General features: G+C 50.2%; 4 protein-coding genes and 1 long non-coding RNA gene across 6 annotated transcripts in view; 3 read left to right on the top strand and 2 right to left on the bottom strand.

The window, feature by feature from the left end:
• Window positions 1-1161: 1161 nt before the first annotated feature.
• On the bottom strand, window positions 1162-2162 carry LOC117894218. 2 transcript variants are annotated; one of them, XR_004648862.1, is made up of 3 exons: window positions 2046-2138; window positions 1600-1887; window positions 1162-1509 (listed from the first exon to the last, which is right to left on the bottom strand). It is a non-coding gene; the product is annotated as an uncharacterized LOC117894218 (long non-coding RNA). The 2 variants fall into 2 exon arrangements; XR_004648861.1 differs by having other exon boundaries at window positions 1164-1509; window positions 1992-2162.
• Window positions 2163-2538: 376 nt separating this feature from the next.
• Window positions 2539-4085, top strand: LOC117894212 (peptidyl-prolyl cis-trans isomerase D). The gene is made up of 4 exons (XM_034801127.1): window positions 2539-2742; window positions 2803-3047; window positions 3118-3438; window positions 3493-4085. The coding sequence occupies exons 1-4, from the start codon at window positions 2661-2663 to the stop codon at window positions 3994-3996; spliced, it is 1152 nt and encodes a 383-aa protein (XP_034657018.1). The 5' UTR covers window positions 2539-2660; the 3' UTR covers window positions 3997-4085.
• Window positions 4086-4113: 28 nt separating this feature from the next.
• The window catches only part of LOC117894209 (protein furry), a 47106-nt gene continuing 36928 nt past the window's right edge, over window positions 4114-14291 (bottom strand). The window contains 17 exon segments of the mRNA XM_034801124.1: window positions 4114-4500; window positions 4564-4930; window positions 4988-5233; window positions 5294-6253; window positions 6366-6413; window positions 6706-6735; window positions 7043-7663; window positions 7729-8024; window positions 8027-8234; window positions 8300-9905; window positions 12352-12687; window positions 12751-12856; window positions 12920-13091; window positions 13149-13283; window positions 13356-13454; window positions 13528-13661; window positions 13738-13857. Coding sequence (XP_034657015.1) covers window positions 4316-4500; window positions 4564-4930; window positions 4988-5233; window positions 5294-6253; window positions 6366-6413; window positions 6706-6735; window positions 7043-7663; window positions 7729-8024; window positions 8027-8234; window positions 8300-9905; window positions 12352-12687; window positions 12751-12856; window positions 12920-13091; window positions 13149-13283; window positions 13356-13454; window positions 13528-13661; window positions 13738-13857 — 5669 coding nt within the window. The 3' untranslated portion in view covers window positions 4114-4315.
• On the top strand, window positions 10129-11018 carry LOC117894217 (serine protease 1-like). The gene has a single exon (XM_034801133.1). It carries the CDS (start codon window positions 10144-10146, stop codon window positions 10924-10926), a length of 783 nt encoding a protein of 260 aa, XP_034657024.1. The 5' UTR covers window positions 10129-10143; the 3' UTR covers window positions 10927-11018.
• On the top strand, window positions 11441-12285 carry LOC117894216 (serine protease 1-like). Its single transcript, XM_034801132.1, has one exon. The coding sequence runs from the start codon at window positions 11456-11458 to the stop codon at window positions 12257-12259; it is 804 nt and encodes a 267-aa protein (XP_034657023.1). The 5' UTR covers window positions 11441-11455; the 3' UTR covers window positions 12260-12285.

Genomic DNA, 14291 nt, shown 5'->3' with positions numbered 1-14291 from the left:
TTCTCCTTAATTTGGGGGCCGATCAGGACATGCCACACCTCCTCGTGATCAGGAGAATGTCCTGTATCGTTTTCAATCCTTTCGGAGGCAAGGACCCTAAGGATAATGCCCTTTTAAGGATGTTTTAAATGTAATCCCTGCAACGTCATAGCTTGGCTATGTCCTGTCGGATCAGGACAAGCTATACCTCCTCGTGATCGGGACAATGTCCTGGACCGCTTGCAATCACTTCGGATGCAAGGATATTAAGGATAATGCCATTTTAAGGATGTTTTTACTAGAATCTATACAACGCTATTACTCGGCTGTTTCCTGTCGGATCAGGACATGCCCCACCTCCTCGTGGGCGGAAAAGTCTCCTGCATCGTTTGAATCCATCAAGGACCTCAAGGACGGCAGGATATCGCTGTTTTTACGAGTTTTTGTAAAAGGGTACATTTCTGCTTGATAGTATGCTATACAATTTAGCACAAAACGTGCCCCCAAAAGATACTACACATATTTTACAATAATATAAGCAGCGTGAAAGTATGCTACACTTTTATTTGTGAAAAATTGTATTGTTACATATAATTTACAAATCTTAACCTGCGCCCCAATCCGACTCGGTTCCATTCTCAGACTTGGAAATGGGCCACTTAGATGAAGTAGGATTCGCTCCTGTATGGTCATGTTTGCCGGGTGCTGCGACCCCCCAGCCTTGATTGTAATCACGGGGCATTCACGCTCCAGCTGGACCACCACATAGTTGAGCTCAATGTTGGGGTACGATACCTATGCAACATCGACCATTTGAGTATTGGATAGCTGCAAGATCGTCATCCTTCAGCGCCATGATGAAAGCGATTTTATTTTCTGAAAAATACAAAAAGAGAATATGTTAAAAGATAAATGTTGGCAGAGTCAATATACACCTTACCATCTCATTGCACCTCTTGTCATCGACACTAAATTGCGGCAAATATTGCAAATTCCAATCCTTGCTTTTTTCCTAGCATCTGGACCAGTTCAATGGAAGCCACAGTCGGCAAATGGTCCTGTCTAGCACTAAACAAGTTGAATATCTGCATCGTCTCGCTCCGTCTGCAAGCTGGTAATACTTTCAGATTATCGATAAGATGCAGTTCCTCGTCAGGTGGTACAGTATAGCTTTAGGGCCCATATCGCACCCTTGCCTGCAGCAGCAGGATCTTTGCAGGTGCCGTGTGGCCGCTGGAGTTATCTTTCTATCTGGGTCAAGCCCAGTAGAGGATCAAAATATGTGATCTCTTGCCCAAATGGGCCAATAACAAGAATCGTTCATCTGTCACTGACCCCATGATTCATGAGACGCTTATATTATTCCGACTGGTCCTCTTTTGCGGGTCATCCAGCTTTGCCTCCAGTTAGCAGACATTACCTATTTTAGCATATTCATTCCCACAGGCAAATGGATTGCGCCTCTTAATATCTGCTCCGTATAGACTGATGCTCGGGTTCCAAATGCAGCCGAGACAGAGCGTCAAACTACTATTGAAACGCGGAGAATTGAATATGGGAGAGACGATATTTGTTAGGTATCAAAGCGGATTGGCGACGGGAGAGTGATTCGAGACTTACTTGAAATCCGCCTCATGAGAGAGGTGGCCTCCTGGGGCTAAGCTAAAATCGCTGAATGTTTTGAGTCGGCAGGTGCTCACAAACGGCTCCGAGTTGGCACCGCAGAGGACATCCCTTTGCTGATCCCCTAAGATCCATTGGATGACACACACCACACTTCAGCTCTTCAGTCTTTTCTGGTTTGCTGCGTCGGCCACCGATCCACGTGCCATTCAAATTTTCCACCAGGCAGTAGACGTGGGATCTGGATGTCGTACTTTGCCTTGTCGCACAAGAATATACATAGTTCTAAAAAGTGAAGAAATTTATTAAACTTGCCAAATGATCATCCAAACGACAGAACAGACCGCATGGAGAACACAAAATGTAGCATACGCCTGTTTTGTACCTACCGCCTTTTAATTTTACTGCAATTGACATGTTGCGGTATCAGTGATGACTTTTACCGTTTTACTTATGTTATTTATGGATAATTATCCTTTTTGTATTGGTTTTTACAATAACTATGAAATTTTGTGAAACAAATGCACGTGTTCTTATTGCAGTGTGGCCGCAGTTTTATCGAGAAAATATACCGTCTGACCCTTAGAAGAATACCGAAAAGTACCTTCGCATTTTTAAAATATACCGAGGAAAATAATTTTCCTCGATTTTGATATTCTGTTCAATATTACCAGCAATCTAAGTCTCTACACACTAAACCAATAATTTTATAGTATGAAAGAATCAATTTTCTGGAAGACTGGCTAATTTTAAGGACTCCCTTTTATTATTGTAATTGCCTTTTTAATCAAATTCTGAAATATGTTGTGTTGGTTACCAGTGCTGCAAAACGATTAATGGAAATATCGATAGGACATGGGCATATCGAGTATTTTATTGATGGATGACAACAGCTCGCCGCCATAAAACAATAGCACCGCTGCTGCCACACTAAAAATGTATGTAAACAATCACAAGCAAGTGAAATTCGCCTTAATTAGTTGTCCAACAATTAAATAACATATTAAGTAAAAGCACAACTATTACTTTAGTTTAATTGCCCGCCGGGGAGCACAAACATGGATGGACGAAAACTGCTGCAACCTGTGAGGGCAACAAATCCCATTGTCTTCATGGACATTGATATTGGCCAGGAGGATGGTGAGTTGAGTGGATCTCCAAGACATCTCCATGCCAACCCCATTTTTCCATATGTCACAGCGGGACGCATGGTAATTGAGCTGCGCAAGGATGTTGTGCCAAAAACAGCGGAAAATTTCCGGGCCCTGTGTACGGGAGAGTGCGGAATCGGGCAGCTCGGACAGCAGCTGCACTACAAGGGCAACCGATTTCACAGAATCAAGCGAGTGTTCGCTGCGCAGAGCGGGGATGTGGTGAAGAACGATGGCACCAGCGGCGAGAGTATTTATGGGCCCGTATTCGAGGACGAAAACTTTCAGCTGACGGTGGGTAAACATTTCATTTAAAGAAAGTTTTAAGCACACTAATGATGTAACGTTGAATCTCTCTCCGCAGCACAACGAGGAAGGGGTGGTGAGCATGGCCAACTATGGCACTCCAAACACAAACAACTCACAGTTCTTCGTCACGGCCGTGGGTTGCGAAAATCTAAACGGAATCAATGTGGTTGTAGGCCGCGTGCTGCGCGGTCTGGGTGTTGTAGCCGAAATGGAACTGAACTGCAACGACGAGGGAGATCCCACGGCGGAGATTGTGATAAGGAACTGCGGGGAACTGGCGCCAGGCGAGGACTGGGGCATCGAGTGCAGCGACGAGACTCCAGACAAGCTCCCGCCCTACCCAATGGACTGGACGGGCAAGTCCGATAAGTACACAGTGAGTAAAGTAAATTAGAATGATTATCAGATTCATCACTTCCATCTCTTGCAGTCCGAAGAAGCAGTGGATCTGCTCACGGGCGTTCGCCAATCGGGCAATCACTTCTATCAGTTGGGACGTTATCACGAAGCTCGTGCCAAATACCGCAAGGCAAATCGCTACTATCATTACCTGAGCAACCAGTTCGGCTGGCAGCCACTGAAAAACGTTAAAAAGACCTCCAACGATGCGAGCATGAAAAAACTTGAAGCCTTTTTTACGGTCAACAGCATCAACTCGGCCGCTGTCGATCTTAAGTTGGGAAACTATACAAGTGCCAAATACGACTGCTCCGAGGCCATTAGACTGGATCCTAGATGCAGCAAAGCGTTCTACAGGCGAGGCCAGGCACATCGCGCCTTGCGCAACTACGAGGAGGCCATCAACGATCTAAAGAGTGCCCACGCTCTTCTGCCGGACAACAAGCAGATCCTAAATGAACTGAACAGCACCAAGCAGCTCCTGGCTGAGTACAACCGACAACAGCGTAACGCGCTCAAAAATCTATTTGCATAGTTTCGGGAATTAGTTGTGTTAAATGTAAATACTTACTTATTAATAAATGTTTTTGAGTTATGAGCAACAGCAGTCAGTGGAAGACTTCCACAAAAACAATAATCAAATCTCACGTTCTTCTTTCGGGAGAGTAAATGATGGGTTGCGCTCTGTAATTGATAAATATTTAGATCGTACCTAAAACACATTTGATCGCACACAATAATAATGATCGCTTACCTACATTGTAGTGTCTACAATGCTTCTTACGGGCTAACAGATTACATATGTATAAAAGTAGCTTAGATTTGCTATAAACTTAGCCTACGTGTAGTCGTATTTAAAGATTTGTCACAATGTCCTGTTCGCTGCGATGCAGATTGCCGGAGGCGCTGCTTGCCGAGTAGCTCTTCATGCTGATCTCCATGTTGGTCAGGGCGCTGGATACATGATACAAGTTCTCCGAGAGTATAGCATATACCTCAAACAGTTCCGAATCCGATTTCGATACGATAAAGGCTTCTGCTGAAGAAGAGAGAGCCAGGCAGTGTGGATCATGTAGTCGGTTTTCTTGTTTTCTAAGCATACCCGTTCGGTCCTTCATGATGCCATGCGCATATGCATTCAGTATTACCGACATCTCATCGCATTTCATTCGACTGTCCAGGTTACTATAGCTACACAGGGTCAGGTTTTGATCTCCGGCAGCGACCAGTGTCGACACCCGCCGATACTGACGCACATGGGCAATGGCGCTGGGCCAGCGTTGCAGATCGATGTGCTCGTGCAGAGCCGTCTCAAATTCCTCCTGAGTCATGGGCAAGCCGGGCGACGGAGTCGGAGTGTGATCACCCTCCGTGGAGGTTGAAGATTCCAGGCAATCCAGTTCGGCTTCACTGGTGTATCGCACCAAAGCATCGCGAACCAGAGCATAGAGATCGGATATGTCATGCATCTGCAATGGTAGTGATTATATTAGAATGATCCTTTCTTTGACTCTTCGTTCACTTACGTCTTCGTTGATGCGGAAATGATTAACCACATTCGAGGATATCTTGTGATTCGATTCAATAAGCAGCAGCAGTTGGAACATTAGCTTGTACAAAGAGCGTCCCAGGTCCAAGACCACCTCGGTGGAGGCTGGGTCAAATGGCATGTACGCAATGCTGGAGCAGCTGGGCAGCTCCAAGCCGGAAGCAGCCACATCGGATTCGTTGAAGAGCGACAGCTTGCAACTGGTCTTTACCGCATCGAGGCACTGGAATATACAATTACAATTATTCAAATGTCTATATTGGCAAAGGTATGATTATTTTACCTCCAAGACCTGGTCCTTGCGGTCAAAGAAAGTCTCCAAATGCTCTTGCACTTCCAGCACATTGAAGCGCAGCGTCTCGAACAGCTTGGGAGTAGTAGCTTGCAACTCGCTGCACCACACCTGGGGCGGATCAGCCCGAGAGCTCAGTAGGTCGGTGAATAGAGAGATCCGATTGCCCAGCTGGGAGCCAATGCCAGTGAAGAACTTCTTTGCCTCCTTTGAAATGCTAATCGTCTTGAAGGTTATCTCCTTGACCAGCCTGTAGAGTTGCTGTAGCAGCTCCGATGTCTGAGCCGAGGGCTGGTTCACCAGCATGGCCTGCAACTGACGCCGCCAGTTCTCCTCCGCCTCATCCCGAATGGCGGCACCGAACCTTATGATGCCCGGCAAGTGCGGCGAGGCGTTGCATGGCGTTATATCGCCCAGGTCGCCAGCACTGGAGCCGCTGGTGTCACTCCGCGAGACAGAGTTACGACGCCGCCTCTCACGCAGACTGAGGGATGTGGGAGGCACAGCACTGTAGCCAGACTTAAGGAACGACTGGCGATGATCCTCATCCAGGGGGGACTCGGATTCGGCTTCTTCATCGGAGGAATCGTCAGCAGTCTGTCGTTTGCGCTTGCTCAGTATCGGCGTCTTGTCACTGAAGCTGTCCTCCAGGGCGGAAGAATGGCCTCCCTTGATGGAGCCGCCGATGCCACTGCCGCAATTCAGACGGTCCTCATCGCCCTCGAACAACTGATGACGACGCACGCCCCAGTTAAAGTTGTCCGTGGACTCGCCGGCAATGCTGTCCTCATACTCAAGGAAGTCAAAGTCCTTGAAGACGGTGAAGTCGGGCTGGCCATCGTCGCGACGCGAACCGCTGCTCAGATCGCCCTGGGGACCCGATGTCTCTTCGGTGGAAGAGGCGGCCGATGACTGCCGCTCCATCAGATCCGACGACTGGCTGAAGATAACCTGTGGTGGGGCGAGTGGTGGAGCAGATATTAGTAAGACTCTGAGCAATAAGAGGTGGCTAAACATTCAGGGATTATATAGAGTTATATAGTAGAGATAAGATAAAGCTTACGCTTTGTCTGGTCGCAATCGATCCGGTTAGTAGTGACGTGCTTAACGACTAAATGTGTTCCCAGATAAACGACAAACAGAGTAAACGAAACGAAACGAAAGGTACAGTTTGAAACAAAACACATGCACAACATGGAAATGAAAATGGTAATGGGATAAGAAAACGAGTCAAGCGAATGGCGGTTCGTGTTGGAATGTATGGGAATGAAACACAGGCAGAAACAGAATCGAACTGAATTGCTTGGGAAAAAAGCTACTACATGCGATCTTATCGTACATATTGATACACAGAAAAAGCAAAAAAGAAGACAAGTCGCGGCACAGAGAAACGTGTCCTTTACCTTTGAGCAAATTGAGTTTATGAAATCATCCTAGGATTGAGTACGAGTATGTTTCGATTTGGTATCGATTTGGGTTGATTTGTTAATGATGATAATGGCGTGTTAATTGGTTTTGGTTTTTGTTTGGTTTTGGATTTTGATTTTTTGTTTTACATGAAAGAAAAAGAGTTAGAAATAAATAATCGCATATGCATGAAGACCACATCAGAGAGTAGAGTAGAGAAGGGAGGATTAGGATAGCTCTAGGGGAGCCTAAGGCATGCACCTGGCTATGTACAAGCAGCAGCCGTATGCTGAAGCAGCTCCAGCTCCCGCTCCCGTCGAAGCAATCACTTACCGATGGCGACTTGGGCAGGCCGACACGCTGGCCACAGGTGGTCAGCAGATTGACCAGACACTCACGCACGCGACACTGCGACATCCAGGGACGCTTCCATCCACTCAGGGGCACGGTATCCGCCGGCGACAAGCTTGCACTGCGCCGTGGCGAGTTCGGTGTGCCCACCAGGCTGCTTCCTGCTCCGATCGCATGCTGTTGCTGATGCTGGGCAGCAGCCGCTGCGGCAATGGCCGCCACATTCGATTGAGCGCGTTGCTGTTGCAGCTGTGCATTGGCCTGCTGCTGGGCACTGGGCGCCACCGTCACGGTTGTGGCATTGGTCAGGGTGGAATTCAGCGAAGAGCTGCCCGTGGTGGATGCAGCTCCGGCGGGGACTGACTCTTCATTCTTGAGCAGGATGCGGCGGCCGATGAGTGGCGTTTGCGAGACGTCAAAGGTGAACTCCATGGTGCGACCGGCCAGTTCCTTTTTACAGAACATATCCGAGTCCGGATATGCGCCGTAGAAGGAGAACGATAAGCCGGCGCTGCTGCCATCGCTGGGCGGCACCACCTGCAGCGAGGAGCTGCGTGTCACAATCAGCTTGAGGATCTTCAGCGAGTCCTTCCAGTTCACCGTCTGCCATAAAACATGCAAAAATAAAATTAGTTTTCAGCTCATGGGAGAATACTCTTTCGACTTACATCCAAGTATTTTCCAATGGCACGCAACAAATCTGCATTAATGGTCTGGGCCTGCGGTGCCGACAGATCGACGTAGTGCAGCATGCAGTGGATGACATTCAAAACGGGCACCTGCACCTGCTGCGGCCCCTTCTCCAGCACCTCGATGAGGAAGGCCACCATGTGGAGACCCATGTGGGCGTACGTGTCGTGCAGATACTTGACCACACACTTTGTCCACTGGAAGGACTCCTTGCAGAAGGTCTTGCGGCTGTACAGCAACATCACGGTGCCCAGATTCTCGAGCTTGGCCCCAACTCCGTGGATACCTGGGCAATGTTCTCGGCACTGCGTATGCAGATCTCGTTGGCGTCCTCGTAGTGCAGCAGCATGTACGGCAGCAGCGCAATCACGTTCATGGGGAAGGCGCAACTCTGTGTCGGATCGCACACGGGCAGCGTCAGCAGCGGTGCAAACTGGGATAGAAGCGTGATGGTCGGCTCGTAGGTGGCACTGTGAGTGCAGCCCTAGAATATAAACAGAAATCGAAAAATACTTTTATGGTTCAAAAATGTTTCATCTGAGAACGCACCTTCAGGAGCAACGCATGCACACCCGGATAGGCTGTCCATTTGAGCTGCTGCTGCAGCTTCTCCACCTTGTCCCTTGCATCTGGTCGATCCAGCGGCAGGCGGTGCAGCACTCTGGTCAGCAGGCGCAGAGCCAGCATGAACTCGTGCTCGTAGTCCGACTCCAGCAGCGACACCGATAGCCAGAAGAGCTGTGCCAAGATTGTCATCTTGTCATCCTGCGTGGCCGTGTCGCCTAGCATTTTCAGGCTTTGGGCGCTACGGGATCGCGAGAGGGCCGAGCCAGCGCCCATGCCCACTCCGCCGACACCGAACTTGCAGACAACGCTGCGCTCGAGGTCAATGCCGGAGGAGCGGTTCCTCAGCTCCAACTGCTTATCGCAGGGCGAGTTGTTGGCCTTGCGGCCGCAGTAGGAGACCGAGTAGCTGGTGCTGCGTCCATGGCTGGGTATCGAGTAGTTGGATGACTGAGGCGTCATGCCCGAAGGCGACTTCTTGCCGGGCAGAATGGAGTTGGGGCCGCCGTCTTTGTTGTTCAGATTGGGTGTGCTCTTGAAAATGTCCTTCATTACATCCAGCGGCCGGAAGTCCGAGTCGAGGCTGTCCACGGCCGCTTCCAGAGTGAGCAAAAGCTCCGTCACATAGCCCTGCATGTCCTCGCCCTGCTCGGCCACCGTCTCCACCAGCCTGGACAGGATATCCGACAGCATGCGAGAGTTGATGGGCACATTAAGGGCCCGGAAGATCTGCAGGCAACGTCCGGCATAGTGGCGCGAGGAGCAGGAGAGTCCCAACTGCAATGCGGTCTGTGCCCAGCGCTCGGCGATGCGAGCCTGTGGATAGCTGTCCGCGAACACCTTCACCATGTGCTTAAGGAAGCAGCTCAGCTGCTCGGCTGACTTTACGGCCCACACCTTGGCGGTGATGTCCTCGTAGTTCCACAGCGGCTGGCACGTGTCCTGCGCGAGGAACTTCAGCAGGCTCTTGATGACATGCGCAATGGGCATGCTGGGACCGGGCTGGGGCGGTGCATGCTCGTCCGCGTTGATGAGCGGCACCTCCGAGTTCTCCGAATTGTTTGGGTTGATTTGCAGGGCAGCGGGCGTACCTGCCAGACCTGGGATCGTGGCATTGGTGTTTGTCTGGCCACCAGATGCCTGCAGCAGGTTATGCGGCGTTTTCGGCAGATTCTGCTGATTGGAGCTGGAGCTGGAGTGTGCCGCAATAATCGTGGAGCTGGACAGATTGTGCTGCAGGGCATAGGCCGCTGCCTGGGGGCTCACATGCAGCAGATAGCTGTCGAACTGCTGATGCAGCTCCGTGAAATTGTTGTCGATCACGGGCAGAGCGGGCACGGTCAGGCCTAGGTCCAGTTTGCTCGTCTCGCTGTTCAGCAGAATGCGGGCCACGGTCAGATGATCGTTGTGCTCGGCCAGCACGATCAACAGGTTGACGCACAGCTGCTTGCAATGCTCCCGCACAATGATACGCGTGTGGTCCAGGCCCAGGAACAGAATGTGCAGCATCAGTGGCAAATGCAGAGTCCAATCGATGCCCGGAATTCCATCTACCACAATGTCTGTGAGCAGCATCACGGCTACGTTGCATCTGCAAATTAGAGCAAGATTGAGATTGGATATCAAACTACATGGTTTAGAAGAGTTTCTTCCATAAATTACATTTAGAGAACGTCAAAACTAATGGCCATTAGCAGATACAAATATATTTCACGTTGCTCGCTTATATCGCTAATTACCCCACAAGCTGGAGTACTTCCCAGGTTCAATGGTAAATCGTATATAAAAGGGCAGACAACCCCAGTTAAGAACAAAGTTCCTGCATAAACATGCAACTATTGGGGGCAATCTTATTGTTGGCTTCTGCCTTTGCATTTGCTCAAGAAAACAGCACTGAAAACACGACTCCGGATCATGTGATTGTCAATGGCTATCCAGCCTACGAGGGCAAGGCTCCCTATCTTGTTGGCCTTTTTCTGTTCACGGACGGCAGCAACAGTGGAGCCGTTGGTGCTGGTAGCGTAATAGCCCACAATTGGGTCCTGACCGCAGCCCACTGCCTCACCACGGACTCTGTGGACATCCACTACGGATCGAATCGTGGCTGGAACGGCCAGTACAAGCACCACGTCAGGAAGGAGAACTTCTTCCGTCATCCAGGCTTTGGCAACTCGGCTGGTCACGACATCGGCTTGATCCGCACTCCGTACGTGGAGTACACCAATGTGGTGAATAGAATCGCTCTTCCGAAGTTTGGCCAAAAGGGAGAACGCTTCGAGAACTGGTGGACCGTTTCCTGCGGCTGGGGTGGCATGTCCAATGGCAAACTCGCGGACTGGCTCCAGTGCGTCGACGTGCAGATTATCAGCAACAATGAGTGTTCCAGGTCCTATGGCTCTGTCGCCAGCACCGACATGTGCACCAGACAGTCGGACGGCAGGGGTAACTGCGGCGGTGACTCTGGTGGCGCTCTGGTCACACACGACAATCCAATGCAGGTGGGCGTTATAGCCTTTGGATCCACCAACTGCAAGAGTGGACCTTCCGGCTACACCCGTGTCACCGATCACTTGGACTGGATACGCGAAAAATCCGGAGTTGCCTATTACTAACACCGACCATGGCTTCGTTTCTTTCTTTTGTTTCCTCTTAATATAAAATAAATATATTTTCGGTGTAACTGACACCGCGAGCATCACAAAAACAAGCTGTTTCTATGGTCGTCTGATGTGTTCGTGCACATCTGAGGAAGTTCCCTTCTTAGACGGTTTCAAAGCAGTTTAACATTTAAAATGTGATTTTACATAATCAGTTTACATCCAAGCGTTCCATGGGGAAACCGCCTTTTGTTAGACAAAACCCGAATTCAGTTAATCAATTCTTAAATATGGAAATTTATGGTTTGGATTCTCCACAGCCCTTATCGGTATATTTTTGTTGGCCTATCAACCATGTCTAAGTACTAATAACAGACTTGGAGAGCTTCCTTCCTGTACTTGAAAAGAGACCCCATGGGCCAACAAAAACTTAATTAAAATATTGTTATCTGCACAGATAAGATGCCAAATATTAACGCTAGTGGCTTCCAAATGGAATATAAGCTGACACCCTACTCAGTGGAGATCCAAGTTCCAGCACAACATGAGGGCATCGTGTGCAATTCTCTTGTTGGCTTCTGCCTTTGTCTTTGTCAGTGGAAGTCCCACTTGGATTGGGCAACCACAGGGTAATCGTACTGAACGTTCTGATAGAATCGTCAATGGCTATCCAGCCTACGAGGGCAAGGCTCCCTACATCGTCGGACTGTTCCTGCTCACGGACGGCAGCAACAGCGCAGCCGTAGGTGCTGGCACCATAATATCCAATACTTGGGTTCTGACAGCTGCCCACTGCCTCACAACGGACTCTGTGGACATCAACTACGGTTCCAACTGGGGCTGGAATGGTCAGTACAAGCACAATGTCAGAAGGGACAACTTCATCCTCCACCCAGGCTTTGGCAACTCGGCTGGCCACGACATCGGTCTCATTCGCACTCCGTACGTGGACTTCACCAACGTTGTGAACAAAATCCCTCTGCCGAAGTTTGACCAACAGGGAGATCGCTTCGAGGGCTGGTGGTGCGTCGCCTGCGGCTGGGGAGGCATGGACAATGGCAATCTCGCCGACTGGCTCCAGTGCATCGACGTGCAGATCATCAGCAACAATGAGTGTGCCCAGTCCTACGGCTCTGTGGCCAGCACCGACATGTGCACCAGGCAGTCGGACGGAAGATCTGTCTGCGGTGGCGACTCTGGTGGCCCTCTGGTCACACAAGACAATCCCATGCTCGTTGGCGTGATAACCTTTGCCTCCACCTCCTGCAAGAATGGACCTTCTGGCTACACCCGTGTCACCGATCACTTGGAATGGATTCGCGACAACTCTGGAGTGGCCTACTGCTAATATGAGATCTGTTCTTAAAATAATTTTAAACATCTCTGTATTGCCACACTAAAAGAATGAATACTTCAAAAAGCTGCCTTTGATTGACTCACCGATGGAATCCGCTGATGGGCAAACTGACATCCGGCAGGAACTCGGTGAGTGGTGCAAAGTATCCGCCATATTCGGGCATAGGCAGGGGATGTGGATGGGCATTTGGTTGCGAGTCTGAAGTGCCGCGCAGCTCCACATTTTCCTCCTGTCGCAGCTCCGGGTCATTGATCAGTATGTCCTCCGGTCGGGGCAGTATAGACGGACCAGAGGCGGCCCGTATCTTGTCTGCGCCACGGGGTGGACGACTTCCGCCAGAGCCGGGCGTGACAGCAGCGGCGGCTGCGGCAGCTGCAGCTTGGGTATAGGCCCGAATGCCGCTGTCCGACTTGCAGGTTCTGCGGAGGGGATTAACATTAGTTGGAGAGCTTTAGGGGAGAACAACTTGCTCATAGACTTGCCCAATTTTAATGGGATCCTCGCCGCTGTGGCGTTTGGTGTGTATGGTGCCCTTTTCCACGGCCAAATCTTGAATCCTGGAGTCATTTATGCCGCCCACAGCTTGGCCTGCCAGAAGACATTTGAATTAGGTTTAAATAATTCATTTTAATATAAGATTCCTGGCGTTACCATCAGCACTGTGACTAGAGGCCTTCCGCATGCTGGTCAGCCGATAAAAGGGAGGCGTCTCCGTGCGCTCAATCAGACAGTTCAAAGTCTCCACTGTCTGCAGCTCGGCCATCAGCTCATCCAGCAGTCGATCCGGACAGCTACGAGCGAGATAGAGAGCCACACGCTTGGCCTGGCAATAGAAGACGAAGATTAGCTCTGTCACAGCGAATTTGATAGAATATCTTACATAGGGCAGCAGTTCGGTGGGGGCCATGCCGCTCATGATGACCAGATAGCGCAGAATGACCTTCAGATTGTTGGGCCAGAACTGGCACAAGGTGCCCCACAGCTCCTCGATGTCGCGCGGATGGGCATCCGAGAACTGCAACCGAGAACGCCGAAGATAAAAAGCGATTAAAAATTGAAAGTGACAACGGCAAGGATTATTCCTTACCTTGGAAGTTATGTAAAAGAGATTGTTCAGAATCATTTCCGTTGCCTCCGTGGATCCGGTGCCCTCGCGGCGGCCCCGTGTGCCCGAATCCGGAAAGTACTGGCGGAAGAGAGCAGGAAACGAGAATAAGAATCGAGTCAGAGAGCACGACGGAAGTCAATTTCATGCTTACCATTATGTAGGAGAGGGGCGTGGCTGGTGGCACACTCGTGGCCACCAGCTCCATGTTCTGCAGCCAGGGCAGCAGACACTGCAGCAGCAGGGCGCGCACATCCTCGCGGGCACTCTGAAAGCGATGCGTTATCTCTGCAAAGAGCAAACAAAAAACAAACAAAAAATATTCAAGTCTCTGCAAAAGTAAAGGAGGAGGGCATCCACTTACCCGACAATATGGACATGGTGAGCTCTGGCCGGAGCTGGGCCAGCTGCTTGGAGAGGAATCGCTGAGAGCGGCAGTAGGCGTTGCTCAGGAGCACATCCAGAGTTCCTACCTTGTCGTCCTCTGCAATCAAACAGGAGACAAGAAAAGTTAGATGGGTGAATTGGTTTCAAGGAAGTGCGATAGGAAAAAGCCCAACCCAACATTACGAAGCTCTGGACACGACCAACGACCAAAGGTAACTGCGGCCAGATAGCAGCTTTTTTTCCCACTTGGCGGCCGCATTCCAGTGCCGCAAAAGCTTTCCTCATTAACCAAAGCCGGCAACTGGAATGGCGGCTTGTTATTGTTTGGATTCTGCCGCCCGGCAAGGTGACCTGCCCACAAGAAGCTCATTGAAGGGGCTCATTGTCTTGCCGCCACGATGGAATTCTCCTGCTAACAATGCTGCTGGGCTAATCCCCGAGCGTGGTGCCCAGCCACTTGTTGGCATTCCTGCCAGCCCTGACCTTGTAACCTGTTGAATTTATGAATGAAAGTCCACCCGCCACCCAGCC

The sequence above is a fragment of the Drosophila subobscura genome, chromosome J (genome assembly GCF_008121235.1).
Source record: "Drosophila subobscura isolate 14011-0131.10 chromosome J, UCBerk_Dsub_1.0, whole genome shotgun sequence".
NCBI lineage: Eukaryota > Metazoa > Arthropoda > Insecta > Diptera > Drosophilidae > Drosophila > Drosophila subobscura.
Note: the sequence above shows the minus strand (reverse complement) of the source record. Positions and strands in the feature narration are given on the sequence as shown.